Genomic DNA, 26,463 nt, shown 5'->3' with positions numbered 1-26,463 from the left:
CAGTGTTTTGTCAGCTAAACCAGAGCAACTGCAATCAGCCCATGGGCAGGGCTAGGAGGAGTGGATGTCTCGGGGTATTTGTCTCTTTCCCAAACTGTGCACTGCCACATCCGTTCCACAAGCATGGGTTTCCCTTCTTCCCCCTCTTCAGTGCCCTGCCTCCAGCAAGGAGTCCGAGCTCCCTGCCAAGCAAATGAAGCAGCTGCTGCTGAGCAAGGAGGGAAATTAATGACTCGGCACTGAGCGGCCACAGGTGAGCTTCTGCAGAGCCATTGGTCTCCCTGCTGGTCAGAGGCCACTCTGGGCACGCTGCAGGAAGCTGCCTTAGTGTGGGGCAGAGGAAAGAGGAGGCTACCGGGAGTGCAGAGCCTCCAACCTCAGGCTTGCTGGGCCAGAAACCCATGATTGTTAGGGAGGCAGCGGTTAGTCTGATGGAGAGTGTTCTCTTCCCCATCACTGCCACGTGCCAGCTGCTGCATGAGTCCCAGGCTCCTGACACTGCCCGCAGGTGCCAAACCTTCCAGCCATGGCCTGCTGTTGGAGAATCACAGCTCAATCAGGGACCTAGCTGTTTGAGAGCTGGCTTTGATTTGCACCATAAGTCTCAGAGGTCTTCAAAGTGAAATCCTCAGCTCCTGCTTAAGAGCTTTTCCAAACTCAAATGGTATTTTTATTTGCATATGATTTTTTGGGGGAGGGGCAGGGGGCGACACCCCAGGATGAAACATCCCCACCAGTGAATATTTACAAGGGGGCTGTCAGAAAAGGTGAGGCGCACCTGTTAGATCACCAAGGCCTGTGTCCTAACCGGGGAGCCACTGTTGGCCTACTCCATCTGCTCCAGGCTTTCCATGTTGTCCAGCTCCTCCTGCAGATGGTCGATGTATTGATTAATCTCTCTCACACGGTTGCGGTTTCTGCTGAGCTCATTCTTGTGAACCTGAGGAGAGTGCGATCAGACAGTGGGTCCTTGGGCTTATTTCAAACCTTCAGTCACCTGCTGTAGCCAAAGGGCCCAGCAGAAAGTTCGGAGATGCCTCCCTCAGCCCCTCTGACTTCCTGGCAGTGGCCCAGCTACATTGGCTGGACCCTGGTGCCTCTCTGCCTGCTGCACTAGGAAGCAGCTACAGGCCAACGTGCTTTCATTGCCTTGCTGCTTGTCTTTTCCCTGAGCAGAGTTTTGCTCCCCAAGCCGCAGGGGTTTCCTTACCTCCTCGATCACTGAAGATGACCAGCTATTGGCTTTGGTGATGATGTCATCCTCTCTGTTATCGATCTTCAGCAGGTGGACATCGTGGGAGGCATTCACTGCATTGACGATGGTGTCTTTGTCCACAAAAAGCTAGGGAGTGAAATTGACCGAGCGATGGGAGATGGGGATTTCACATATAAAAGCAGCAGGTCTCAGAACTAGATGTGTCACAATGCAGCACTTGGTAGCACCATCAGAGAAGAAAATAAAAGCTCCCTCTGGTACATCTCATGCTTTACCTGTTCAAAGCCCTGTACAAACTTAGCCCCACTATAGCCTTGTGCAAGGACTATTTTACAGATGGGGAAACTGAGGCAGTGCAGAAGTAACTCGCCAAAGGCTGCATTGCAAGCGAGAGCTGGGAGTAAACTCCTAACCCCATGCTCATTTCTCCAGACTCTGCTGCCTTCCAGCATCTGGCAAGCCTATCTTGGCAGCTATCAGTCCCGGGGAAGGCTGCATATGCTCCAACATGCCTCTCCCAGCAGGTATGGTAAATGGAAAACTGCACTCCGAAGAGGTTCACACTGCCACAAACTCCTGCTGTGTTGGAGGGCTTAGAGATCAGCCTGAGAGAGCCATGCTGGCCTAGGAGGGGGCAGGACCGGGCCAGTCAGAACAGACACCTCTCCCAGGCAGCTTCCAGCAGCAGAGCTCTGGACACAACACAAATAGGTCTTCATCCCTGGTGGAAAGCTGCAGTGCTGTCACCATCTTCCCTTCCCCATTCCAGCCGAGCTGCCCTTGCAGGCCCAGGGCTGCCATTTGTCTAGCACTATTGCTTTTTGGGTACAGGTGTAAGAAAATTCTGGGCTGTGATTTTGTCAAACATAACGTAACTTTTTAACAAACATGGCAACTTTTTATAATTGCTGCAACTTTTGCATGGCGTTATGACCCTGTGCGCCAGCTCACAATGCCACTCACTCAGATTTGGCCTGGCTGCCCTTCCATCATGCTTGCCTTAGAAAGTCAAGGGGGGGGGGAGGGTGTCACACGGTGTCTCTTCCATGCCACTGCTGTGCTTTGGAGGGGAGGCTGAATGCCTTGGAAGAAGTTGCTGGAGCAAGGGTAGTGCTACTTGGGGTGGGGGGAGATACCCAGAGTTTCTCATCAGGAAACAGATTGAGGGGAAGCCTGAGACAAGGCTTGTGAGACCCCTAGGGAGTATCTGCCTCATGCCATGCTGATGTCTGACCATGCCAAAACCACAACTTCAACAAACTTCAGCCACAATGTTTGAACCGACAAACCACGACTTCCTCGCAGCCTTATTTGCAGGGAGGTGGGGTGTGTGTGTGAAAGGAAACTACTTCTAGCTTTGGCAGAATAATTCAAAACGATATTGGGTCTCTGAAACCCAATCCTGAGTGGGAACATGCTGCGCTCCCTTCCTCCTCCCCACTTGGGATCCCTGCTTCCGAGAAGAGCCTAAGCTCCAGACACAACTGGGGGCCTCACCAGTCGAACGTCATCTGGCATCTCCTCATCAAACTCGCTCTTGACTATCTTCTCCAGAGTGTTGATTGCGATCTCCAGCAGTTTCTCATGGTGATGATTTTCTAGATCCCGGCATTGAGCCATCGTATGGAAGAAGGTTAAGAAACAAAGAACAGTGGCATTGGAGCGGCCTCTGACAGGCTGGACCTGGTGCTGAACATCAACAGAGAATGACGTTATACGTAAGCAAGCACTGCTAACCCTAAAAGGCGATTCGTCCACCTCCTGTGAAGCAGGTGACCAGTAAAAACTGCTTCCTCGAGTTTGCATTGCAAAGCCCCAAAAGTAATTGAGCTGGCTGGTGGAGAAGGTCCCGGAGTGTTCAAAAGCAATCCCCACTACCCTCATTGTGTTACGTTATCCAGAACTGACACTGGGGGCCGTTGGCACAGGAAGTTCAACGAGGCCTTTGTTTGCATATGCAAAACTCTGAACGTGACAAGCACTTGCACAGGGCCCAGAGTTTTGTGTATATAAAAATCATTTCACCTGCCACTGCAATGCAACCACCTCTGAGGCAGAAGAGGGCAGCTGTTCTGGAGCACACAGCTGCACAACAATCTAGGGCACAGAGACAGTACAGGAGGAGTTTTAGGTATTTCACCTCTTAAAATGTCAGCAGTGCATAGATATCACATGGTCAGATTTACCAAGAGTTTGCTCAGAAACCAGAGGTGGGCTTTCAAAGGCACACAGAGCAGCAAGGAATCTAATTCCCAGTGCTTTCACTGAGAATTAGGTACCTAACTCTGTAATTTCATTACATCCTCATCACTGAGTTGTGTAGCAGTTCCTGCCTGGGTTGTCTTGCTGAGAATATGGTAGAGAAGTATTTGAGCAGAGTCTGTATTTCATGAACAGGGAAATGTTTCCTAAGAATTAATCAATCAAAGCCTACAACACATTAATAAGCAACAATCCATTTCCATACAGTGAGTGCTGACTTCTGGGCCTTGCAGTAATGTTGTGAAGTGACGCAACACATTTGCAGCAGGTCAGATTTATACGACCCAGAGTTCAGGCCAGTAGACTGCCAAAAGGATATATCCCTTGGACGTTCTCAATAAATGTTGACACCTGGTCGGCAATGTTTCTTTCAAAATCCTTTATTATTTCCTTAACATGGAAAAGAAAAGGAAAAGTTACCAAGTACTCAAACACATACAACACAGATCAGAACCAGGGAGGCGTCTAAAATGCAGTACACTTTTGATCTGATCCATCAGTTTTATCAGCACCGCTGGGGACTGAAGGTACCTCAGATAAATTAATTAAACTGAAGCACCAAAAGGCATGTGCTTTTCTGCACTGGTATGCAAATGTCAGGGAAGATTAGATTCAATCCTTTTGGGAAGAGTTGATGGAGCGATGCATTTATAACAGACTGTAGGAAGTTCACTCCATCAAATCACTTCAAACCTTCTATGTACATTATGACTAGAGAACATTTTGTCTCTGATTAGAGCCAGGTGTCAAAGTCTCTCATTTGGTTTATGAGGCTGCAGGCTTCTTGAAGACTTTGCCATCAGGAGCATAACTAACAGCTGGGATTATGAGAGGATTTTGTTTAAATCCTGGAAGGTGGGTGCTGCTTCTTGCTGCCTCTCTCAAAAACAGAAGATAGTCTCTTAGAGTTTCTGCTTTCCCTAACATCCCTAATCAAAGGTTTAAAACACCCGGTGCCTCAAACAGGACATGTGAAAAGCGCCTCTGATATTTCTGCAAAATCTATTGGTAATAATGAAATAAATAAATTAACCCCTCCCACCTGATCTGCTAAGCATCCGGTTTGAACTCTGCTACGAGCTACCATAGTCATGCTCCCAGTGGGGAGCTCAGGAAAGTGGACTAACTTGGGATTGGGGCATGAGTGTAATTTTTCAGTCATAGCAACGATCCCTTTGAAAGAATTACACCACTAGAATCTTGAAATCCTATACTAGGGAACAGCTTCCACAAAACGGCCCAATAACCTCCCGGATGACCCTTTAGCCAACGCCGATGCCTTCATCCTCAGTAGCAGCGCATGAATAGTAAGTGCCGATGCAACATATAAATACACTGGGTCCAATTCTCCGCTGCCTTGCAAGTCGTGTACTCGCTCCTGTGCAGAGTGAGAATAAAGCCGGTGTCAGACACTACCCAGAATGATCGAGTTCTACGCTCATTCTGCACAAGTGGGACTACGCAAGGCATAAAGCAACAGAGAAGCAGCCCCAGTGTTTTCTATCTGATGCTTAGCAGATATATCCCCTTGCCTTACCTCTAGCTGGTCAACTGTCTGCATTTCCAGGGTCATAAGTGTGTCTGACAGCTGAGTGATGTCCTCATTGTACTTTACGAGTTTAGAGTCCGCAATCTCAAAATTACTCATGTTTTGAATCACGTCCAACAGCTAAACAGAGAGAGACATACAATATCATTTATGCTCACCATTCCATTGCAATTTAATTAACTGTTATTGTTACATACATGAGAAAAGTTCTGGCTCATGATTGGCTGAAATGAAATGTGATGGCTTGCTAAGTGGCTCTGGTTTACATACTCAGAGGTCAGTAATACCAAGGTGCACTACAATGTTAACCAACAAGATTCCACTGCAGCAAGTTGCGTGAAAACTCTAATTTGCTTGCCAGTCAGCGAATGGCTTTTTCCCTAGACCTCCTACTTCATCTCACATGTAGAAAGTCCGTGTCAAAGGAAAAACTATAAGCCTTCTGAAATTCTTAGAGAGACTTCCAGTTACTCCTTATTAAGAAATGCAGGTCTAAATCCTGATCTCTTGGAAGTCAAGCAGAATTTTGCCTGACTTCAATGGGCCCAGGATTTTGCACTCAGAAGATATGTAATAGAATATCACAAGTGATGAGTTCTTGTTACAGTGAATGACAGTAAATCTTGCTCTTCAAAGTTAAATACTGACATCAGCCTCACAGCGGTCAACAATCTTAATATTGCTAAGCAATGTATATGCTAAGCAAAGGTTATTTTCAAGAAGTGTCTTTGTAATAAATCTTTCCTACTGAAATCTGAGCGTTAAAAATATATTTTGAAGGAGCCTAATGCACCTCACAGTTGGAGCCAATAGAAGGGGCTAAAATTAGGCAAGAACCATTGCAGAGGGCTATCTGTAAATCAAACGAGATTATGCAGACACTGTAATGTTAAACAGGGCATTTCTTTATATAAGTTAATCAAGCCAGGAGGCCCCAAGCAATTAAAACCGGGCTCCTGTTAGCAACACCTGCTGCTTTAGGGCTTTGGCATAATTCTTTGCTCCTTAACCAGCTTCAGAGCAAGCTGAGCTGTCTTGCAGTTCATATAGACCTGCATGATAGAATTATAGCTAGGCAAATGGAGCCTAGCAATGGTTTATACTTTATCACCTTCTAATCTCCTCCCACCCATTTTTAAACTGGTATTACTAAGCCTGCAAGATCCATTTAGCAGCAATTCTGACTGACTGTGACTCCCTCTCTCACCTTGACCAGCTCACTTAGGTCAGAATTTTTCATACGCCACAAGGTGCCTACATTCAGCACCTAAATCCGTTTCTAAGCTTGTAAGCAGGCAGAGGAGTACACAGACATATTGCCTAAAATCCAAACTTATCCACACTCAAAATGTGGGTTTATTGGTAACTCAAATAAAAACACTTTGGGGCTGGGACTTTTTGTTCTGTTTGTACAGTACCTAGCACAATGGGGTTGCGAACATATTCCTAAGTGTTCTCCCCTCCCCCCCCCCGCCCTGGATTTCCATTCAACACCTCTGAGGCCTCAACCCCACTTCTACCCTGGCTGGAGTTAAGTCCACTTGCTCATGAGTCAGTGTTAATATACGCTGCGCCTGCACACAGGCTTCAAGCACTTGGTAACAGAATGACTCAGCATCCTGCCACGTTGTTACAAAGCACCTAAATAAAAGCAGCCTGTTTTCAGAGGTGCTGAGCACAGGGGATCTCACTGCCGCCAATCATGAGCGGCTTGTTCTATACAGCTGACAAAGCCCTTTACCAGAGTTTAGCCAAGCTGATATTTCCATGGACCTCTAGAAACAATAATAACTGCCCCTCTATTTTACATGGGTAGAAAGGGATGCAGCTAGAAGCTATGACCTTGCCTTCCCCAGTGATGTGGCTGCAGCTCTCTGGAAAGCAGAGCTGGTTGAAAAATGGTATTTGCTGCCAAAATATTCAAAGAAAATGAACTTTTTTTTCTGTTCAAAGTTATTTTGTGGCTTCTTTTTTTTTACAAAATGAATTGAAACCAAAATGATTTGAATAAATCATTTTTTGCGGTGTCATTGTAGCCATGTTGGTCCCAGGATAAGGAGACAAGGAAGGTGAGGTAATATTTGTTATTGGACCAACTTCTGTTGGTGAGAGAGACAAGCTTCCGAGGTTCCCAGTCGGGAAGAAGAGCTCTGTGTGGCTTGAGAGCTTGTCTCTCTCACCAACTGACGTTGGTCCAATAAAAGATATGTCACCCATCTTGTCTCTTGAATAAATAATGATCATCTTGTCAGGTTTTCCCTTTCTTTCGCCTTTTCCAGTGGAGGCACAGTACCTGGGTATGGACCAAAAGGCAAAAATAAAATGAAAACTTCTATAGCTCAGTAGTTTGAGCGTTGGCCAGCTAAACTCAGAGTTGAGAGTTCAACCCTTGAGGGGGCCGGGGGGGAAATAGTTGGGGATTAGCCCTGCTTTGAGCAGGGGACTGAACTAGGTAACTTCCTGAGGTCCCTTCCAATTCTATAATAGAATCAAAAACTTTCATTTCAGTTAGTTTCATGAAAATTTTCAAAAGAAACTTTTTTTGTGAACATTGTCATTTTCTTAAAAAAACACCTTTTTTTGTGGAAAAAAATTTCAGTTAAAAATCTTTGACAACCCTCCTGCCAAGCCTTTAGGAAGAACAATTAACAAGAAGACTTGTCTGTAGTAGGAAAAGACTTGGTGTTATCATTATGTTGAATACACAGAGACAAGGACTGTCATGTTTAAAACCACACCAGCTGGTTGTGCTTTGCCCCAGAGGCCAGGTTTAACCACTTCCAGTTGATGTGATTTTAAACACACCAGCCCTTGTCTATACTGAGTGCTAAGTCATGCTCGATATTATGTTAGTTAACACAATGTCAATCCCTCCAGTGTAGACAAGCCCATAGAAACATATACAGTAAAATCTGGGGCCATATTCTGATTTCCCTTAACCTAGTGTAAACCTGGAGTCATTAAACTGATCTCAGTGGAGTTACTCCATACATCCCTGAGATCAGACTCTGGCCTCTGATACACAGAAATCATTTCAACAAATAAAAGCTGTAATCAAATACCCCCTGGCTGTCATTTTCAAAATCTAGGATTATTTTTGTGCCCTGCTGTTGACTGTCCTGTATTGCTTCTTGAAGGCACTCGTAGAAGGTTGAGACTTCAGCTTCTCGCTTTTCATGCTCTTTCAGACCATAGGCAAAGAGGTTCTCACAAATTAATACAAATTTACTCTTGTATGTGAAACCAGAGTCAAGGTATATAATCTGTCATAGTTTCAATGAGTCCACCCATTAAGCATGGTTGCATGATAATCAACACTGCTCGATTATGTCCAGCTATTACCAACCTCAACGCGAGGCAAAGCATCTTGACTGATAACTCCACTGAGCTCACTGACAGTTGAGGTGCTGAGCTGAGCATTCACCACCTTGAAGGCTTGGGCCACATCATCGTTTCGCACTGGGGTTTTGCTACCTTAACTGTGTGGAGGGGCAACATGGCGGGCACAAAAGGAAACAACTTGTGCATTTGCCCCTGACTCCTCTGCCCTGACCCTGCCTCTCTGCACAGCTGTGAGTACAGTGTTTGTAAAGTTAAAAAAATCCTCCTCAAGAGCCAGAGCCCCAAACACACTGATTTGGTAGCACCACAAAGATATTGGCTCTTGGGGACGGGGGGGGAGGGTTGAAAGTTGCTTGGCAATGGAATTGTTTCAAAAGTCTGTTATATTTAGTCTCTGATGAACCTTCCTGACAACAGTGTTGAGCGATGATAAGCAAGGTCAAATGTGGAGCCTTGCCAATGTTCCATTAATCTGAGCTAGAAAAGGAATGATAAAATGATCTGCTTTTTGATCATTGTCCAGGATCGGTGGTTAGAAAAATGTACTAGCCATGAATGTGTTTGTACTGGTCCTGCAGGGTTAGTGTTTCTAACTGGCAGATTTTGAGTTTATAAGATCAAAAGCTTGTTTCTCTGACCAATAGAAGTTGGTCTGTAGCGGGGAGGTTACCCGCTCCGGCCCTGACAGGGTTAAGTCCAGCCCTGGGAGAGGACTGGGGCTGTAAGGAAAAGCCCAGGCTGCTTAGGAAAGCAGGCACAGCTGGGGCCATGCCCCAAGCACAGCACAACAGGTCCTTATAAAAGGCTGCTAGGTTGGAGCTAGAGTAGCTCTCTCTCTGGTCTTGGAGGGAGTAGGGCCTGGCTGTTGGTAGCAAAGGTACTAGGAGTGAAGCAGGGATGGGGAAATGTCAGAGGAGCTCCAGGCTGGCGACCCCCCAGGCTGCAGGGCCTGGTCCTAGGCCCACCCCTGAGGTACTGGGTGGTAGAGAAAGGCAGCGGGGCCTACCCCCTTGCCTGTGATGACTGGCTCTTATACTGCAGTCTGCTCCAGGGAGCAGGGGCTCATTGCTGACTGGCAGTAGCCACTGGCTGAGGCAAGGTGGGGTTTGGGGGTCCCTGGGGAGGGGAGACCCTGAGAGGGAGGGGTTACTGCCAGGGGGCAGCACCCCAGATAAAAGGGTACCGGAGTCCAGGAGGGACATGGGGGCCGAGCGATAGTTGGACACCAATCTGCAGAGGGCGCTCTAACAGCTGGAGAGCTAATTCCCTGAGATAACCAGCAGGAGGCGCTGCAGGGGTGAGTCTCACATGCTTACATGGTCCAATAAAAGATATTACCTTATCCACCTTGTCTCTCTAACATCCTGGGACTGACATGGCTACCACAACACTGCATATATCTGGCAGGGTGTGAGATATTTGACTAGAATAATCCTGATTATTCTTACTATGCCCTATCACTTCAACTGAAACATGATTTTAGCAATTGCTATCTCACATTCTGCTGCAGATGTAAATGAAATCACTACGCCATCTGAAAGGTTGGATGCATTCTGGGCTTTAAGAGACTGTAAATGCCCTGATTTCTAGAGGTTCAGAAGGCATTGGCTTTTATTAGCAAGTCTGATTCAAGTAGAGAAAAAGCAAGATGGTAATCAGAATGATGTGATTGTAAAACTCTGAAATCTCATGACCTGTCAGTATTGGAAGCAAGCCTTTTATACAAATGGGATTTCCTAATTTGGGGTTTCCAGTTTGCCAGTGGGACAAAGCATTTGTTTATAGCCCTTGTGTTTCATGAAATATCAGACCTTAAAACTGTCAGTGGTCTCATGGGCTAGCAGTACTTTTAAGGCACTGGTCCAAGACTGAATACAGCAAGTCTCCAATCTCAGATCAATATAGCTTTCAGTTCTGCATAAAAAGAACAGATGAAGAATCCCTGTTGATGCACATCCTTGTGAGCTGAAGTCATCAGCTTTTATCATTAGATTTTCTAACAGAAGGATATGTCTCCAGCAAGTCAGCCATTCCAGGGAGGTAAGCCAGCTTGGCAGCTTCTGTATCTTCTGCGTACATACTCTCAAATAAGAAGGGTCCATTCAGGTACTCGACGTAAGCAGCCTTTGGAGAGAATCAGTACAATATTTAAAAAAAAAAAAAAAAAAGGCAGCACCAACTTGCTGCAGAACTTAAGTAACACCTTGCTTCTTCTTGCAAAGTGCTAAGGAAGGTTCAGTCCAGGCTGAATGGCCCATTGAAATCAATGGCACCTAATAATGTCAGCCCAGATCCTCAAAGATATTTAACTCTCCAGTTCTGAATGACGGGTGCCTCCCGCTGTGGAATGTGAATCTCCTAACAATGGACCAGATCATTATTACTATCTAGTGCGGGGAGGTTTTTGGCTTTCCAGGGAAAACACTATACAATCATTGATAAGTCCCCTACGGGAATTAGACAGTGGCTCTTTCACCAAACAATGTGATAGAGCAGTTCAACTCCACTTTGGGGTCCTGCAATGTGATATCTAAGGTATTCAGGCATAAATGGGACGGATTTTGTGAGGCCCTATGCAAAGGAAGACATGAAGGGCCCCATGCAGGTCCCTCAGCATCTATGACTTTTCCTCCTTGACCCCATCTCCATGTATTCAGCACTGCTCCACGTCAATCTCAATGCACAGGGATCTATGACTGTTCTTTTTTTAGGGATCTATGTCATTGTGGAGGAGGCACAGGCCTCCAACAGCCACCCCGTGGAGGTGCTCCTCTGATCCCTATCTGCTCCTTGCTCTGCCCATGTGCTTAGAGGGGGGAGCAACGCTGATGTCAAGCAGAGTGCGTGGAACAAGCAAGGGGCATGGAAACAAACCTGCAGCACTCCCATATAGCCAGCAGATCATTGGAGGCAGGAGAGCAACACGCAGACAGCCTGAGGGTAGCTGAGGGCACCACTCTGCTCTATCCCATTCTCACTGCATATCTTGACAGTTTCCCCACTGTGATCTTGCAATCACTCGTAAGATTAAATTAACACTGCAATGTTATCCAGCCACTAAGTCTGAAGGGGGGAAAATCACTGCACTGTGACTAATGCTAACAGCTCCATCAGATCTGATATTGTGTTAATCTCGCATCAGGCTGACAAGAAACCAAACTGTGATTTAGTCTGGAGCTTCCCTAGGTCCATCATGTAGGTTTAGTTGTTCAGCCCAATGAATTATGTTCCTCCATATCATGCGTATGACATATAGGGTGACCAGATGTCCTGATTTTTTAGGGACAGTCCTGATTTTTGGGTCTTTTTCTTATATAGGCTCCTATTACCCCGTCCCAATTTTTCACATTTGCTGTCTGGTCACCCTAATGACATAGCAGCTTCTGTTTTCATTCAAAAGGTGAGATTTACAGACCCAGAGATTAACACTGACCTTATTTTTATCTCAATCAATGTTAACCTCCTGTTAAATCTTGTAACAGATAAAAGAGAAGCCGTTTGGTTTCTTTGCAGTGTGGTAACATACAGTCAGCTCCAGAGAACATACCTTGTGGTGCTCCAACTCTTTCTGCTTAGCCTGCTCTTCCACCAGCTTAGCCAGGGCCTGTGCTTCACCTTGCTTTAGCTCATCAATGACGTACTGATATTTTATGTCTGCAAGTTCTCGCTGGGAAATACACACAAAGAAAACATTTGGGTTAGATTACCCTGCCTCCTAATAAATCTGGGTCAGGTACAGCTCTCTGAGTAACCTACATCCAGACTGCTGTTGCTTTCCTATGTTAGGTGTAATCTACATCCTCTGCATGTTAAAAATACGGCCCACGGGGACACTTCTGATGGCTCTTATTTGTCTAGGTAGTATTTTAGTAAGAAAGCAACTGAGAAAAGAGTTACTCTAACCCTTTGAATGCTGATGTATTCCCAGAGTGCCAGCACGATGAATGCTTTGGAAAGTGTGTGGCTAGTCTCCAAATGCTTAAATAAAGGGGAAGGTGGAAGTACTTACTGTGTTCTCATCCACAAGCCTGAAGTCCAAGTACACCAGATCTGGAAGGTGAGCAGCAATGAACATTGAATATTGTTCATTTTCACAGACAGGGTTCCCAGTGAGATTCAATGTGCGTAGGTTTTTAAACTTCCTGAGGTAGACCACCTATGCCAAAAGAAAGGAGCTGCTGCATTCCCGCCCACCATGGGAACAACAAGCAGCAATGCCTTGACATTCATGACATTTAGCATCTCCGTCCTAGCTCAGGACCTTGCTCACATCTCCATCCGTCGGAGAGAGTTGGCACAACACAGTGGACTGACTGTCCAAGCACAGTTGCAGGTTCAAAGCAGTGGCTTCTAGCACAGTGTTGAATCATTTTATTTGAGAAAGAAACTGCTTTCTATATGGTTCTTATACATACAGTACAACTCTTATTGTGGACACACAATCTGTGGGCCTGTCAATGTGTCCTTTATATGGATGGATTATAAGCTTCCAGGGGTCTCAGACTAGTAAAAACTGCCCTCCATAAAGGCCCAAGCAGAAAATCAAAGCACCCAAAATAAATCTCTGCCTCTGTTTTCTATTCACATAAGCTATTGCCACTTTTTCTGGAGTCAACAGGAGTTTTGCCATTGATTTCAATCGGAGCATGATCTGGCCCAATGAGTGAATAATCCAAAAATGGGAAAAGGTAGCTGAAATAGGTATTTCCTACTTGAATATCTTACTAGAACCTTACTGCAGACTATACAGAAAGTGAGACTTTGAAGGGGAAGTCACTCCTCTAAAAAGATGTTCAGATTGAGTGAGAGGCAGAGAATATGTATGAGGGTGCGTGGATATATACAGATGGATAATGGGTATATACGGGGATGGATGAATGATGGGTATATATCGTGAGGCATGAATGGATGGATAACAGGTATATATTGGGAGAAAGGGATGGATGGACAATGGATATATTTGGGGAGAAAGGGATGGATGGACAATGGATATATTTGGGGAGAAAGGGATGGATGGACAACGGGTATATATGGGGATGGAGGGAGGGGAAGACGGATATATGGATAGATAATTGGTGTGTATAGGGATAGATAGATAAGGAAGGAAACACTGGCAAAAACAATGGGAGTCTTACATTTTCCAAAGCAGTTAGATTATTGTTTCCTATAGAGAAGACCTGTAGTTCTTGTAGAGTGTCCAGATTCTCAATCTTAGATATTCTATTATTGTAGAGGCTCAAATCCTGCAGTTTAACCAGAGCTTCCAGACCTTCAATGACTTCAATATTGTTGAAGGACAAATCTAGGAAAAAAAATTAAAGTCAAGATGTTTTTACAAGCAAATTGTTTATCTTCAACTAAACATCATTGCTTGGGGCCTGCAGTTCAGTTTGTAGCTTGCATCTAGCATATCTAGTAATTGTTTTCCCTGGCAGTGATCAGTATTCCCGATGAAGCCCTAAGAAAGGCTTTCCTCTTTACTCTCAAGGCTCTGCATAAAATCACCACTCTTTTGGCAACTTTTTCTACCACTTGTTCATGCAACTCTTAAATCAGACAGAGGAGTCACTGAAGTCCTCCTCCGCCCAGAGGCTGTGTGCATGACCAGCACACGACTCCTACCTTTTAGTGACACAGAGAGCAAGAGATGTAGACACGAAATCCACCTACATCTCTTGTATGGAAGTGCATAGCACAGGGGAAGGGGGTAGGAAATGCCTAAAGAGATGCAATTTACAAGAAAATTTCAGCAACAAATTTGATAGCACCAGCTAGCTTTCTTTCCCTTAGACCGCTACCTGCATCACAAAACCATCACCCTAGGGGTGATGCACCCTAGGCCAACTCCTGCTCTCAGTTCATGCAACCCCAATGAAATCAGTGGAGATACACCAGGGAAGAGTTTGTCCATTGTGGCTATTTGACTCATGGATACTTTCACTCATCTTATTCTTCAAGAACATCCCATTCAGCACCTAAACTTATATAAAGATCTAGTGTAAAAATTTCAAATGTGTATAAGTGATTTAGGAGCCTACGCATAGGCACCAACTTCTACTTGTGCCGGTGGGTGCTTGACTCCCCTCTGCTCCCTGCCCCACCCTGACTCCACCCCTGCCCCTTCCCACCCTGCCCCCATTCCAACCCCTTCCCCAAAGTCCCCGCCCCAACTCTGCCCCCTCCCTGCCCCTATTCCGACTCCTTCCCCAAATCCCCATCCCAGCCCCGCCTCCTCCCTTGAGTGCGTCGCATCCCCACTCCTCCACCTCCTTCCCGGTGCTTGCCTCCACCAAACAGCCAGCCAGCCCCAGAGCACCCACAGAGTCGGCGCCTATGAGCCTACTTCCCATTTTCAACAGACTTAGGCACTTAGGAGCCTACATCCTATTGACTTTCAGTGAGACTTTGGCTCTGAAGTGCCTGAATCACTTTTGAAATTGGGACTTAGGAGCCTAAGTCAGTTATTCACTTTTGAAAATGACATCCTAAGATGAGACTTTCCAAGCCAGAAGATCGACAGGCAGCTTTGAAAATCAGTCTCTCCTAAAATGTTTTTCTTAAATATATATTTTAAATACTTTAATTAATTTTTTTATGATATTCATGTCCTCTGACATTTGACAATTAAATTGAGGGGCACTTCAGACAGCTGACTGTATCCCTGGGGAATCTCCCCCAGAGCAGTGTTTGAGACGGGGCATAACATCCTGTTTTCATTGTGGAGCTGCAGATGGTGAGAGATGCTTTTGTTCGCAGTAGAACTGAGCTCCACTGTGTTCAAGTTCCAGCTTCTTAGAGCTGCACGATGGCATCATCAGGATGGGTTTTGTTTTATTTCAAATAGGTCGATATGCCCAAAATAATGCTCTCTTTGGAAACTGATTCCTGATACTAGTAAAGCAGCTAGATCATAAATGGAAGCTAGAGTTGTAGGACTCTACTGGCAGACTCAGAATAGTGGCCAGAGAAGGATAAATCTCTCTCTCTTAAGAGTTTACTCTGTATATCTTAATTACTTGGATGCTACCAAACATAACAGGCATATCTGGCAAAATGCCCCCTACCACGATACCAGATTTATCAGGTGCATTCTCCTGAACATATCAGCAAATGACTGAGTCTGGGGTAGCAGCAATGAAGGTGGTCCAAACTTCTCCTCACAGTGTCCCACCCTGGAGTGTGCATTCAGGCAGAACACCCCTTGATTTACTTCAGTGGGTCTTTGCCTGAACAAGGACTGAGTAAGCAGGACTGGGCTGGGGGCCAAACTCCAGCTTCACCCTGGTGTACCACCACTGAAATCAATGCAGTAGTGAAGTCTGTCATGGTCTTGCCTGAGCCAATGGAGCGTCTCGCACCGTGAGCTCGCCTAGTCTTACAGCAGTCACGTTAATATTTGACTTCAAATGGCCCGCTCTGGGGCCTTACATTCCACTAAGTACAAAACAGGCTTTTGTTGGCTCAAACAAAGGCGCAGTCAGGGTTCAGCCAGGCTTCTTGGGTTAAGCCAGACAGACCTTCTTCCTCCTCTGTCCCAGCATCACTCAGAACTAGTCCCTGGAAGCAGCCAGCCCTTTTTATCCTGCCTGCTGGGCCCTGATTGGTTTCTGGCTGCTCCCAGTCTTTCTGGCTGCTGGAGGTCTGATTTTCACTGGTTCCACCCATAGCTGATCCCAAGTGGCCTTTCTTGGCAGCTTCTGGAGGTCTAAACTCTGTGCTTTTTTCCCCAGAAGGACACTTTCTCTGGGCAGGGTGCACCAAGGTCGCAGGTCTCCCTCTGGGGACAACAAATACCTGGTACATCCCATCATATTCTATCACCCTTCCCCGTGCTAGCATAGGGTGATTGTTGCCAGTATCTCCTTCCAAACACTGTTACAGTGGAATTTAAAATCTTGCGTAGGCATTTCAAAGTACAATTCTATTTCATTCTAGAAGTGCAGCATACTCAATCTACAGACACCAATTTCATTTCAACTATCAAGCAAAATACATTTAACATATACTAAAAGCTGAGCCATCAACTGACAGTACCGCTGCCTTTTTCCAGTTATGACATGGACCTGAATCTGATCTCACTTACACCAGTGTAGCTCCACTGATTTTAATGGAATTACTCCTGATTTACACCAGTGCAAAGTGAAGCCAGCTTCATACCCCTAACTCTTACCAAGCCAGATTAGATGGACGAGACTATCCAATGCCTCTATCTTCTCAATGATGTTGTTGTCTAGCTGCAGTTTAGTCAGATTCACAAACTGCCATAGGTTATCAATCTTCAGGATATCTAAACACACACACAAAAAATACCGCAGTTCACCCATACCAGACTTTGGCTGCAACACACACTATATTGTACTAATGACACATGCCCAATATTACCTCTTTGAGCAGATTATGATGGTGCACTGGTGTGTGAAGAGCACCATGGAGACTGCTGAAAGGTCCTTAGGCTAGATGAGGGTTTAGATTGAAACAGCTGGGATAACCTCATTGTCTTGCACCACTGCCCACTGCTAATCAGTACTGCCAGGAAGTCATTGAGGGGATGCTGACTGCAACACTGCAGACAAGAGTGGCTTTATGGATTCACTACAAGAAGGTCTTGACCTTCACTTTGATTTCTAACTTAAAGAGTGAGGCTTGGAATGAGACAGTACTTTCCTCTGAAGTTGCAGGCTACTGGTGGGTAGTAGCTAATTGTAAACAGCTACCCTATCACATTATAAAGTTACCCCACATTCTGTAATGCTCTCCACCTGCTGAGGTTATGGAATCATTGCATGAGAACAAGGTGGAACTACTATGAGAATGACAATGCAATTTTTATGCATCATATAGTCTTCTGTCTGGAGTGAAAACAAGCGTTATTGCATTTTGATTCTTGGAGAAAATTAGACACTTGAGGGCAGGCTGATATGGATTATAGCAAAACACTGGGGTCATGGTGATGGAATGCATAGGAAATTCTCATTTTCCCTTCTCTTGATACGAGTGGGAGTCGAGATAAAAAATAGGAGTAGAAATACAGAAGAGGAAAACAACACAAAAAAACACATTTTGACCTCAGACAAACACGGCATGATTTTTTTTTAACATTACGTATGCAACCGCATGTGAAAAATGTGCAAACAACTGTACACTCCACTTGCAAGCAAATGCATGCACAAATCAGGAAATGGTGTGTGCAAATGACCAGAAGTCATCATTTGCACACACCGTTACCTCATTGGCACGCAAACATCACAATAACTGCATGAACAAATTAAGGGTACATTTTGCCCATCAATTTATTTTAATTTTTGAGTATTAATTTACTGCTAATTTGACAGTGCTAGGGACTGAATTCCTATATCTACACTGTAATGGGGCACACTACTCCACACCACTTCTGGAATGTACCTAGACCTGCAATGGGAAGGGCAAGTGGGTAGTTCAGTCTCCTTCACAAATTAAATCCTTGGCCTCTTTGCTGAGCCCTTCAACAAAGCTGTCAATCAGTACCAATGGTGGTGCTGGGATATTATTTTAATATAGATGTTCGTCCACTCTGAACTGGACTGTGTCCACCATAATCTACTCAAATGCCATCAGATGAGGACAACTTGTGGTCACCAGAAGATTGGATTTGACTTGGCCTACCACAACAGGGCCAAGCTCGGTTGTTGCCATTTTGGTGCCACCATGAGATAAATGTTAAATCGTAATAGTAATAATTAATAATAACAGAGTTGAGAAGCTTTATAGCCCATTACCATTCAGCTAAGCCATCCAGCTCCTAATATTGTAACTTTCATATGGTTACAGCTAAAAATGTAAATTTAGTCACTTACTGTTTACATGACAAATTCCAGGCTAGTCACAATTATTTAATGGCCAATTTGTCACTTCAAACATACTACTATTATCCTTTAATTAACAAAAAAATCTGGTACTTACTTCTGAAATCAAGCTGTAGCTCTGTGACATCTTTGTAATCAATGCCTTCCCTTTTGGCAAGCTGTCCTAATTCCTCTTGGGGCCCTTGCTCTTCCACAGCTTTTTGAAGCATCTTTTCATCAATCACATTTGGCTCTATGGTATCATATAACCGACTCATTTTCACACAAAACAGGCCTTCAAGAGCAGAACAAACAGTATCCCATAGTTACCTTTTTCAATGTGTTCATTGAACTGCACGCAGTATACAAAGAAACAATAGCACAGTGGGATAGTCAGAGAGCCCAATCCTGCACCACTCAACTCTGACTTATTAGATTTTACTAAACAGCTACCCCATGCAGGGCCAGAAGATTTTCAAACTCATGGGCCCGATCCAGATACCGTGTAGAAAACCTGCACTGAGTTTAAGGAGAAATTTCCATGCAGAAGAACTGCAGCTTTGGGCACAATAAGTCTTCACACAAACATCAATGAGCAGTTGCCAGAAAGTTCCAAAGGAGCAGAAGGGGGCCCATCCCACTACAAGGATCTACGAGTTAAATGCACCCTAGTGGAGAGGGCACGTACCAGGCTCTATGTTGGGTCTCCACACTGGGGTGAATGTCACCTCCTAATAAGACTAGATGTACCAGTCAAGAGATGGGATAATGTGCATGTGAGAATTACCGGTAACAGGTTTCTAAACTTTAAACACTCATCTGACGCTGCAAATTCTGGCATCGCTGAGAGAGAGAGAGAGAGTGTGTGTGTGTGTGTGTGTGTGTGTGTAATTTACTACCACACAGCCATCTGCCCAAGTGCCACCCATTCTGCCCTGCAACCACCCACTCACTGGCCGCCCAGCCTGTCCCGCAGCCACCGGTCCACCTACCCATTCAGGCTGCCCCCGCCCACAGCCACCTGCCCGCCTACCCACCCAGCCAGCCCCTGCTGTCTCCCTAGAAGCTCGGCCAGCCGCGGGGCCAGGCAGCCCGAGCCCAAGGTGCCCAGCAGGTGGAGGGCGCAGAAGCTGACGAAGTGATCCCCGGGCAGCCGGACACGCAGCCCCAGTGACAGCGGAGGGCCCGCCAGCTTGTCCCACACCACGGGCACTAGGGCTCGCTGCTAAGGAAGCCTGCGCGGTTGCTAAGCAGAGTCATGTGATCTCAGGCGCTGGGTGACCTCAGAAGCTCTCTCCGTCACGTGACAGATCGCGTCTGCCAATCGCGGCTCCGATCGGGGGTGACTTAGAAAAGCGGGTCTGAAGCTTTGACACCAATCAGAACGCAAAGAAGCAGTGTCGGCCAATCAGAACCGGTTCTAGAGATAGAAGGGCTGGAGCTTCCGCGACTGGTGTGGCTGTTGCCCAATAGAATTGGAGGCTTAGTGGAGGATTGTCCAATGGCGGGTATCGGTATAGGAGGTTCCACCCCTCCCACTCAGTCAATGTGTTGGGGGGGGTGTAACTCTGGGGCGGGGGCGCTGATTGGCGGAGGGGCGGGGAGGCAGGACTGACAGTGATTGGCATGGTCTGCCCCCAATGCAGTCGGGGGAGGTGGGTGTCCTGGCCAGTGGGGGTTCGGTGGGCGGGCTGATGGCGGCGGCGGAGTCTCCGGTTGGTCAGTGAGGGTGCCGGTCAGGGCGAGGAGGAGGCCGCAGCTGGAGCGGAGGCCGGGCCGGGCCGGCTGTTTGTTGTCATCCCAAGATGGAGTTTCTGCTGGGGAATCCGTTCAGCACCCCGGTGGGGCAGAGCCTGGGTGCGGGGGGGCCGGGGCCCAGCCGGGCCTGGGGAGGAGGGCGGAGCGCCCGCGGGCCGGGGGAGTAACTGGGGAATAAGGGGGCGCAGAACATGGGGAGGGGAGGCCGGGGAGTAAGTAGGAGCAGAGCCAGGCTGGGTGGGGAGGAGGGACAGAGCCCGGGGTGGGGGCAAAGGGGCAGAGCCAGGCTGGGTGGGGAGGAGGGGACAGAGCCCAGCATGGGGATGGGGGGCAGAGCCAGGCTGAGTGGGAGAGGATGGGGTAGATCCCGGGGTGGGGGCAAAGGGGCAGAGCCAAGCTGGGTGGGGAGGAGGGGACAGAGCCCGGGATGGGGGCAAAGGGGGCAGAGTCAGGCTGGGTGGGGAGGAGGGGACAGAGCCCGGGATGGGGGCAAAGGGGCAGAGCCAGGCTGGGTGGGGGAAGGAGGGGGCAGAGCCTGGGGGAGGAAGGGGTAGAGCCCAGGGTGGGAGTAAAGGGGGCAGAGCCAGGCTGAGTGGGGGAGGATGGGGTAGATCCCGGGGTGGGGGGCAAAGGGGGCAGAGCCAAGCTGGGTAGGGGAGGAGGGGCAGAGCCCAGCATGGGGATAAAGGGGGCAGAGCCAGGCTGGGTGGGGGCAGAGCTTGGGGGAGGAAGGGTAGAGCCCAGGGTGGGAGTAAAGGGGCAGAGCCAGGCTGAGTGGGGAGGATGGGGTAGATCCCGGGGTGGGGGCAAAGGGGGCAGAGCCAGGCTGGGATGGGGAGGAGGGGTAGATCCTGGGTGGGGGCAAAGGGGCAGAGCCAAGCTGGGTGGGGAAGGAGGACAGAGCCCAGCATGGAGGATAAGGGGGGCAGAGCAGGCTGAGTGGGGACGAGGGGCAGAGCCTGGGGGAGGATGGAGTAGAGCCCAGGGTGGGGGGCAAAGGGGGCAGAGCCAAGCTGGGTGGGGGAAGGAGAGAACAGAACCCAGGGGGCTAGAGCTGGGCCTGGGGAGGAGCCATGCCTGCGGCAGACCAGGGGAGGGGCAGATCTGCATAAACGGGACCCCAGCTGGTGGGGTGAGGGCGGACTCCAGTAGGGTTAAGCTTGGTGGAGACGGGAGGCCCGCCACAGAAGAGAGTGAGTGAGGCGGGATCCAAACCCTGGTGGGATCTTTAGGATCTGGCACCTTAGGGTGAGAGCTTGTGTGGGGAGGCGCTGGCCAGGTAGGGCTTGCAGAGCCCCTGTGGAGGTGAGTGCTGGGGTGCTCATGGCCTGTTCCTTGCTGTGGTCTGTGTTTCCCAGGGTTGTCCCAGGGCCTGGTTTGCAAGGTACGGGTGTCCTACTTCACAAACAAAATCTTGCTGAAATCCCCTTTCCTGTGGGGTTTCCAGTGACAGCTGAGGTACTAGCACCTGTGCTAGTGAATGCAGGGGACTGGACTCGATGACCTTTCAAGGTCCCTTCCAGTTCTATGAGATGGGTATCTCTCTCTCTTTCTCTCTCTCTCTCTCTCCCTATATATATATATATATAAAAGCAGGAGTATAACAGGGCAGGGCACCCTGATGCTGCCAAAGGATCTTGCCCCACTTCAATCTGCGTTTCTAAGCAACCGGTGTTATGGTGTCCCAGGAAGTCAATTCCTTCCTAGACCCAAATAACCTGTATTTGGGCTGCTGCTTCTTTCCCCTGAATATCTGCTTTGGGGGTTGTGTGTTTATATACAGGGAAGGCTGCATAGTCTGGAGCCATAAGCACAGGCTTAGAAGTGAAAAAGTTCCAAGTTTTAATCCTGTCCCTGTTCTTGGCTTTCTCTCTTTCTCTCTTTTTTTTGACCCTGGGCAAGTAAGTCATGCAGGGTACGTGTTCATGTGAGAGGTAGCCCCAGGTGTTGTCCCAACCATCCTCCCAGGTGTGTACACAGGTTTTATTGATGTTTTTAACCCTGGCTAGCTGGAGTCTGGGTTAAAGCCTAGGTTCTACTTTCACTCGGGCTGTGAACTCACTCACCGTACAATGAGGGCACAGACTGAGTGCTGATAGTCCTCCAGAGCCTTCCCACAATTCCACTGTGTGCCCAGTAGGACAGACACGTTCTTCCACAATTTACTGGGAGAGAATTACAGAGTGGCTTAGCTTACTGCAGCACAAAGAGCCATGGGGTATATCCCCAGAGGTCTAGTGACACACACAGGAGCGCAGCACCAGTGAGGGCACAGTGACTTGGGTAAGGCTTTGCTGTGTGGCTGCTCACCCCTGGGCTAGACTAACACTGGTGCTCAGACCCAGCTGCAGATCTTCAGGGAAAACCTTACTCTTAACTATTCTGTGTCTCAGTTTCCCCGTTTGTAAAATGGGGATAATACTTCTCTACTTTGCCTGGGGGTTGTGCAGACTGTGTGAGTACAAAAATGAAAATCTCTTATAAAGTGGCAGTTCTGGCCACAAAACCAGAAAGTTCCTATACTTTACCTTCCCACGCCAGCACTCCCTATTAGAACCAAAAAATGTGATCAACCAGATAAGTATTGCACTGTGCTTTGAAGATGACTGAACTCTGACTTTGGCAGAATGCACATAGCATATGTATATCTGTCAAGCCAGCTGTCAGTAGCAATCTCGGGGAGGTTTGTTTCTCTAGATTATGGTAAGAAGTGCTGAGTGTTTCTGGATATAATAATGGTGGTGAAAGTTAAATGTGATCTTAAAGTGGATTTGCTTTGTTGCATTATCCACCTGATAAGCATCTGCCAGGGCAGCTGTCTGCTTAGCTGCTTGGATAAGGGAGCTACAGGAAACAATGTTAGAGAAAGGAAGAGTGTCTGATCTATTTATTGTCTGATTGATTTAACATCAGTAAGTGATGTAACGGTGCCTTCCTAAGTCTTAGTAATTTTTTGTAATAAAATCTGTGTTCCAGCCTTCTTTTTCTTCTGCTTCTCCATTTCTTCCTTGTAATCATGCTCAAAGTATTTAAAGCGTCATGTTAGTTCTTTCATCCCCTTCCTGCCCCTTGTTCTCTTGGAATTAATAATAGACAGTCACTGCCTGTTCAAAGTCTCTTATGACAGCAAAGCTTTGATTGAGCTATGTTTAAGTCAGTTATGCAGCGTTAGTGATATGTACATCCTGTAAGATTCTGTTGTATTTTAAGAATTTTCCTCCTCTTTTGGTGGAAAACATCAGCAGATTTTGTTCTGGAAGAAAAGTTTTGCTGCCTGTCTTACAAGTGCCAGGCATGCCTTTCCAAGGTACCAATACAACAAAAGCAAGACTTTCTCACAGAGCAGTGTTCTGCGGTTCTGCTTGAATGAGCTTGTGAGGTACAATTATTTGTTGTACTATTTCTATTGGTGATTTAAATAAACCCCTAGAAATGATTTCGTAGTTCCATTTAAACATATTGTGTTGAACACTGTGTTGGTGTTTGCAGTCGAGGCCTGATGCTTACCATATTAGAGAAGTGTAGAAAATTATGGAAGGCCATAAGCGCAGGTGGAATGTGTGTTGTCTCTGCCAGGAAGCAGCAGTGGTTCACTTGAAAATTTAATTAAGAGCATACAGAATGTCTTTAGGTAAATGTCAGGTTTGAAAAAGAAGCTTTCGGAGGGGGTTTTGAAGAGCTGGGAGAGCTAATACAAGGCATTTCATCTTTCCTCTGAAGCTGGAGCGACCTTTCCAATAAACTGTTGCTTGAAGTATGGTTATGATCAGGAAAATACTATTATTTATTTGGATTACTAGGATGGGACTCAGAGATTTAGTAATGGGGATATATAGCATCTTTCACATCTAAATTGGCCGATCAAATTCCAGCCAAGTTCATGGTGTGTGACAGTTATTTACATCTGATTTTTGGCAAATTGCTTTGCTCCATTTCCAGTGGCCAAGTGTCCACTGCACAAAAACCACCACGGCTGCCTCTAACTGAAAACCACAATGTAAATGTAAGGAGAGAGGCTATGGATTAGATGGGCTATAAAGAAAATGGACTGTGAAGGTTGAGCTATCTTCTCATCTCTAAAAATGGTCCCCGCAGAGCAAGGCTGAGGTGTGTTGGTAGGGCGTTGTGGGGAAGCTCACTCTGCTGTTGGGATACACCTGGATGCTGTGTGTGAATTTATTTAAACAAATAATACTTGGTTCATTTTATAATGCTTTTCATCTGTACATCTCAAATGTGGGTAGGAATCATTATCCCCATTTTATAGGTGTGGAAACTGAGGTACAGAGAGGTTAATATAAACAATATACTGCCTCTCAATACATGTTTTATGGGTAAATAGAAGATTAGTGTCCCCACCAGGTTGTCAGATGACTAGGAGGTTGTGACCGTCCCTTCTGGATGTGGTCCTCACCAGTTTTCTACACCTTAGTAACATTCTGGTTGGATTAATGCAGCACAGTCTACACAGGGCTACTCTTGAAGATGACCTGGAAAGTTTGCTTGTTCAGAATGTGGCCTCTCACATGCTTAACTGTGCTTCTGGCACGGAGCATAACGTTACAGCTCTGCGCCATGATTGTACTGGCTTTCCAGATGCAGTTCAAACTGTTGGACTCAAAACTATAATACCCTTTTGTGATTTCAGCTCTGTATATCACTGCCTCTCACCTCAAATTCTACTCCTGTAGTTGAGACCAGCTGAGTTAAATGAGCTGATAGTGTCTAGAATTGTAAATCTAGGGCTGGTGCCAGAGTATTCTTGGTGAAAGGTGCTCGCCTGTGGAATTTACACCTTCTCATGGACTAAAAGAGCCTAAATGTGTTGACCTTCATGGAACAATGCAAAGCTTGTCTATTTGCCCAGGCTCTTCTGAAGGGGCTAGGCTGTGTGTGTGGAGGTTCTCAATGGTTGCAGAATGGCTGTGTTGTCGCATCTGTTCAGATTAATTTTAGGTAGTGAACACAAACCTAGATTTTTATTATAGGCTCACAGAGTGAATTGGGAAAAATAGTTTTATGTGGAAGGATGAACTCCAGGTAAATCTATATTCTGAGAATGCAAAACATTGTTTAGAAATACTGCTGACCTGAGAATAGGAAGAATACAGAAAAGTGTGTAGTAAAGTGATGAAGCCAATTGCTTGGAAACTGGAGATAGCACTCTCCTCAGATGAGACTACCTTTTCCAATAACAAGAGTCCGTGCGTCCAGGTTGGGCATCCTCTCTTTAAATTGCATGCTCACTTTTGCTTGCTCAAGAGAATCATCTTTAAAGGGTCACTGCTTGATTAAAGGTTATTAAAACAAATATCCTTTCCATGTGTTGCTAAACTCATTTTAGATTATTAAAACTGATTGGATTACAAGAGTCTGAAGTACAGCTGACCTTTTTGTTCATGCTTCCTGTGTATTTTTTGCTCTTCATTCTGCTTGCACAAGGAAAACAGTTCCATTTTCTACATCTCCTGAACTGGTGAGATCTTTGTAAACACTGCAGGGAAATGTTTAAATCCAAATCAAATCTTGCTGTGTTGAATTTTTGTTAACATCCTCAAGTGCAAAGGGCTGACACTGAGCAGTGATCTGTGAAATGGGCTCCTCACAGGTAGAACAAATAACGAATGTGCATATCCACCTTTGGGAACAATGAGGTCCATCATGAGAACTGCTTCAATCAGTCCTTTTCAACAGAGACCTAGGAGGCCTGATTGGCTGTGACCAAAAGGCCTTCCTAACGCAGATCCAGGATAAAACTTGAATTTACAATTACAGCTACCTAAAACTTGCAGTTTGACAACAATGTACTAGAAATGGAGAAGGGAGTTTCTGGAGCAGAACCTTCCACCATGCCCAGAGTAATTTTGGGAGTTGTTTTTCTAATAACCAGGACTCCAAATGTTTGGCATTATATAGTACCTTTATGGCTGTCATGCTGCATTTATTAGTCAAACACCAACTGATTCTAAGACCTTTGCCTGAGGATGGAGTGCGGGATTGGACCCTTGCCCGGGAATCTTTTTTCAGCAGGCTGCACAGTGCTAACTGTTGTGATTTACTAAATAGGATTGTTTAAGGAAGTTACAAAAACAGTGTTTCAGCAGAGGATACAGAGGCACTTTATTGAAGCAACAGTGAAACCAGACAACCTTTCAATCGATTTTTATCAAAGCACTCGCAGTTTCCATTTCAAGGCAGTTAAAGTGATGATGAATATGGTGCAGAGAGAATCTGTTTGTAGAGCTTTTTCATAAAATGAAATATTGGTGTAGGCTTCTTGGCTCTTAACATTTATTTTCCTCCCCCCCCACCCCCCGGGGGAAAATATTTAGCTGTTTCCTTGAAATATCCTCTAACATGTTTTATGACAAACTTAAACATATTTGTTCAAGAGCTATTTTTATTTTTAACAGCAAATGCAGGACTGGAAAAATGTATTATGGTGGCCAACAAAAACTAAAAATCTAGAGAAAATGAACCCATGTTTCATTGTCCATGTGTGCAGTGTCTCTAAA

General features: G+C 46.3%; 2 protein-coding genes across 10 annotated transcripts in view; one reads left to right on the top strand and one right to left on the bottom strand.

The window, feature by feature from the left end:
- Positions 1 to 647: 647 nt before the first annotated feature.
- On the bottom strand, positions 648 to 19,439 carry DRC3 (dynein regulatory complex subunit 3). Of its 6 annotated transcripts, XM_039490248.1 has the most exons (14): positions 19,228 to 19,435; positions 18,879 to 19,033; positions 18,309 to 18,485; positions 16,540 to 16,656; positions 13,505 to 13,671; positions 12,379 to 12,525; positions 11,917 to 12,036; positions 10,381 to 10,493; positions 8,090 to 8,264; positions 5,016 to 5,147; positions 3,798 to 3,868; positions 2,714 to 2,837; positions 1,211 to 1,342; positions 648 to 940 (listed from the first exon to the last, which is right to left on the bottom strand). In XM_039490248.1, exons 3-14 carry the CDS (start codon positions 18,466 to 18,468, stop codon positions 827 to 829), a joined length of 1,572 nt encoding a protein of 523 aa, XP_039346182.1. In that variant the 5' UTR covers positions 18,469 to 18,485; positions 18,879 to 19,033; positions 19,228 to 19,435; the 3' UTR covers positions 648 to 826. The 6 variants fall into 6 exon arrangements, 5 of the variants coding, with proteins under 5 accessions (XP_039346182.1, XP_039346181.1, XP_039346183.1 ...); XR_005585211.1 differs by lacking the exon at positions 18,879 to 19,033 and having other exon boundaries at positions 2,752 to 2,837; positions 19,228 to 19,437; XM_039490247.1 differs by lacking the exon at positions 18,879 to 19,033.
- A 463-nt stretch (positions 19,440 to 19,902) lies between these two features.
- The window catches only part of TOM1L2 (target of myb1 like 2 membrane trafficking protein), a 66,125-nt gene continuing 59,564 nt past the window's right edge, over positions 19,903 to 26,463 (top strand). For 2 of the 4 annotated variants that reach the window (XM_039490958.1, XM_039490956.1), the window contains exon 1: positions 19,905 to 20,047. In XM_039490958.1, coding sequence (XP_039346892.1) covers positions 19,996 to 20,047 — 52 coding nt within the window. In that variant the 5' untranslated portion in view covers positions 19,905 to 19,995. Of the gene's footprint in view, positions 20,048 to 21,063; positions 21,254 to 26,463 lie in introns of those variants that run through there. The other 2 variants (XM_039490955.1, XM_039490957.1) reach the window with 2 other exon arrangements.

This window comes from Mauremys reevesii, linkage group 10, assembly GCF_016161935.1.
Source record: "Mauremys reevesii isolate NIE-2019 linkage group 10, ASM1616193v1, whole genome shotgun sequence".
In the NCBI taxonomy this organism is placed as follows: domain Eukaryota; kingdom Metazoa; phylum Chordata; order Testudines; family Geoemydidae; genus Mauremys; species Mauremys reevesii.
This window is presented reverse-complemented; position numbering and strand designations above follow the sequence as displayed.

Coding starts and splice junctions, on each gene's coding strand:
- DRC3 (XM_039490248.1), bottom strand. CDS start 18,468: ATGAGTCGGTTATATGATACCATAGAGCCAAATGTGATTGATGAAAAG. Junction 12,526..13,504: donor ATCTAACTGCTTTGGAAAAT/GTAAGACTCCCA, acceptor CTTTTGGCATAG/GTGGTCTACCTCAGGAAGTT. Junction 12,037..12,378: donor GGCTTGTGGATGAGAACACA/GTAAGTACTTCC, acceptor TGTATTTCCCAG/CGAGAACTTGCAGACATAAA.